Here is a 2,701-nt window from a genome sequence, read left to right on the forward strand (position 1 = left end):
ATACTGCTGCCTACAAGACCTACTTGTCTAAGGCAAAAGAATGTGAAAAAGAAGGAATGTTTACCTCCTCCTTGAAGGGTCTTACTTAGGCTTGGGCTCCTTATCAACCTGCCTAAGTTAACTTTCTCAAAGGGCCAGTGGAACTTTGGGTGTTAGGCATCAATGTTGGATCCCTAGGGCTCCCAGCTGCTGTCTGAGGGGAGAAACCCAGGGCAGGGAGCACTAGGAGTGTCTGAAGCAGGAGAACAGGTGCTCCCTGCTGCCCTGTTGGGTGGCGGCATCAGTGAACAGAAAGGGGAGGAGGAGGAACAGCCCAGGTCAGGATTGAGGGGAGTAGGCAATGGCACCCCACTCCAGTACTCTTGCCTGGAAAATCCCATGGCCGGAGGAGCCTGGTGGGCTGCAGTCCATGGGGTCGCTAAGGGTCGGACACGACTGAGTGACTTCACTTTCACTTTTCATTTTCATGCATCGGAGAAGGAAATGGCAACCCACTCCAGGGTTCTTGCCTGGAGAATCCCAGGGATGGTGGAGCCTGATGGGCTGCTGTCTATGGGGTCACACAGAGTCAGACACGACTGAAGCAACTTAGCAGCAGTAGCAGCAGATGGTCTTCCTAATTCTTCTAGTTAGTTCTGGGTGACCCCATGCCATTGCTAAGGAGGTGCCAAGGCTGAGCATCCCAAGGCCCCTGCTAGGAGGTCCAGGGAGATTGCTGAATGCAGATTTACAAAGATTCAGCCTTAAAGTAGAGAGAGAGATCTCACAATTTCTTAGTCATGTACCTTCACTGGTAGATTTTGAATTGGGACCCATATCCTGCTTCAAAGACTCCTTGTTCATGACTCTGCCCACTGTGTGTTACCAAACTTCAAGTTTAGGGTCTTATCTGTGGACCATTAGTCTTTTGGTGGCAAAGATACTTTATCCACCTTTGCATCTCACACCTGTATACGTGTTTCATGATGTGCTTCCCTGAAAGGTTGAATAAGATGTTTAATGAAAGAATGAATTGGGTAATGAGGAATGAATTTGTCAAACCAAATGCAGTGCCTCCCCCAAAGCCCTCTTGTCCTCTCCTCAGGACACATTGTCCCCATCTGGTCACCCTCCTTCACGTGGCTGTGTGTTTCTGCCCCAGTCTCCACAGGGCATCCTTCACATCCTTGTTTCTCAGACTGTAGATGAGGGGATTCAGCATCGGGATGACCAGGGTGTAGAAGACAGAGACCACCTTGCCCTGCTCCATGGACTGCACAGCTCCCGGTTGGGCATACATGACAAAGACAGTCCCATAAAAGAGGGACACGGCTGTCATGTGGGAGCCGCAGGTGGAGAAGAGCTTGTGTCTCCCTCCTCCTGAGCGCATCCTCAGGATGGTCACTGTGATGTAGCCATAGGAGGTGAGGACCACGAGTGTGGTGCCCATGATGATGAGGCCACAAATGCCAAACATGACCAGCTCATTGATGGTAGTGTCAGCACAGGCAAGTTTGAGTAGAGGCGGCACATCACAGAAGAAGTGGTCGATGTGGTTGGAGCTGCAGAACGGGAGGCTGAATGTGAAGCTGGCCTGCAGGATGGAGTTGAGGCAGCCCCCAGAGTAGCAGCCCAGCATCAGGCGGGCACAGGCCGAGGGGCACATGGAGATGGGATAGCTCAGGGGGCTGCAGATGGCCATGAAGCGGTCATAGGCCATCACGGCCAAGAGGAATCCCTCAGTGGTGACCAGCAGGGAGAAGAAGAAGAACTGGGTAGCACATCCCTCAAAGGTAATGACCTTGGAGGAGGACAGGAAGTTGGCCAAGGCCTTAGGTGCAATGACAGATGAGTAACACAGGTCCACAAGTGAGAGGTTCTTGAGGAAGAAGTACATTGGGGAGTGCAGACGGGCATCCAGGGTGATGACCATGATCATGGTGAGGTTCCCCAGGATGGCCACCACGTACAGGGCCAGGAACAGAGCAAAGAGCAGGGCCTGGGTCTGCAGACCACCCTCAAATCCATCCAGCACAAACTCCTGCAGAGGCATCACTGAGAGGTTTCCATTTCTGTGGGGTGACATGGCCCTGAGCTGATGATACCCAGAGTAGACAGCAGAGAGCAGGCCGGGGCAGCAAGAGGGAGCAGGTCAAGGTCACAAGGTCATATCTCTTGCAGACCAGAGAGCCTTCACTGCCCACTGACTAAGAGACCACAGCTGCCCATTTCTGATGCACTCAGACTAACCTGAAATGCAAAGATTTCCTCCAATTTTACTAAATCACAAACATTCCCTCTGTGGTAAAGTCTGAGCTGCTATTTATTGGGGCAGGGACTGGGTGCTTCAGTGAGACCTTGCAGTGTGAGCAGCATTGCAGGCCTTTGTCCCTCCTCTCAGAGAAAAGCTTTCCACCCCCAAGGAAATGCCTCCTAATGGTGCCATTTCCACACTTGCTCATGTATTTTATCTTAAATTAACTGTGCCTCAGTAACTAATTCATTAATTTTAGAAATGCGAACTGAGGGCCTCATACCTACCTGCTCTTGAGTTGGTGATGACTCCATCTCCAGGCAGGGAACAGAGCAGGAACCAGCCCCCATGAGGCAAATGTGTGTTTTCTGTCTGCTTCTCTTGCAACCCCTGAGCCCCATCTCAGCTTCACTGTCTGGAGCCTGGACCACGGTGTCATGGTGTCAGCAGAGTGCTGTGTATTCTTGA

General features: G+C 51.7%; 1 protein-coding gene across 1 annotated transcript; it reads right to left on the bottom strand.

Moving 5' to 3' along the window:
- Positions 1-1,041: 1,041 nt before the first annotated feature.
- Positions 1,042-2,112, bottom strand: LOC133245390 (olfactory receptor 9S13-like). Its single transcript, XM_061413269.1, has one exon. It carries the CDS (start codon positions 2,063-2,065, stop codon positions 1,115-1,117), a length of 951 nt encoding a protein of 316 aa, XP_061269253.1. The 5' UTR covers positions 2,066-2,112; the 3' UTR covers positions 1,042-1,114.
- Between the last annotated feature and the right edge of the window lie 589 nt (positions 2,113-2,701).

Source organism: Bos javanicus, chromosome 3 (assembly GCF_032452875.1).
Source record: "Bos javanicus breed banteng chromosome 3, ARS-OSU_banteng_1.0, whole genome shotgun sequence".
In the NCBI taxonomy this organism is placed as follows: domain Eukaryota; kingdom Metazoa; phylum Chordata; class Mammalia; order Artiodactyla; family Bovidae; genus Bos; species Bos javanicus.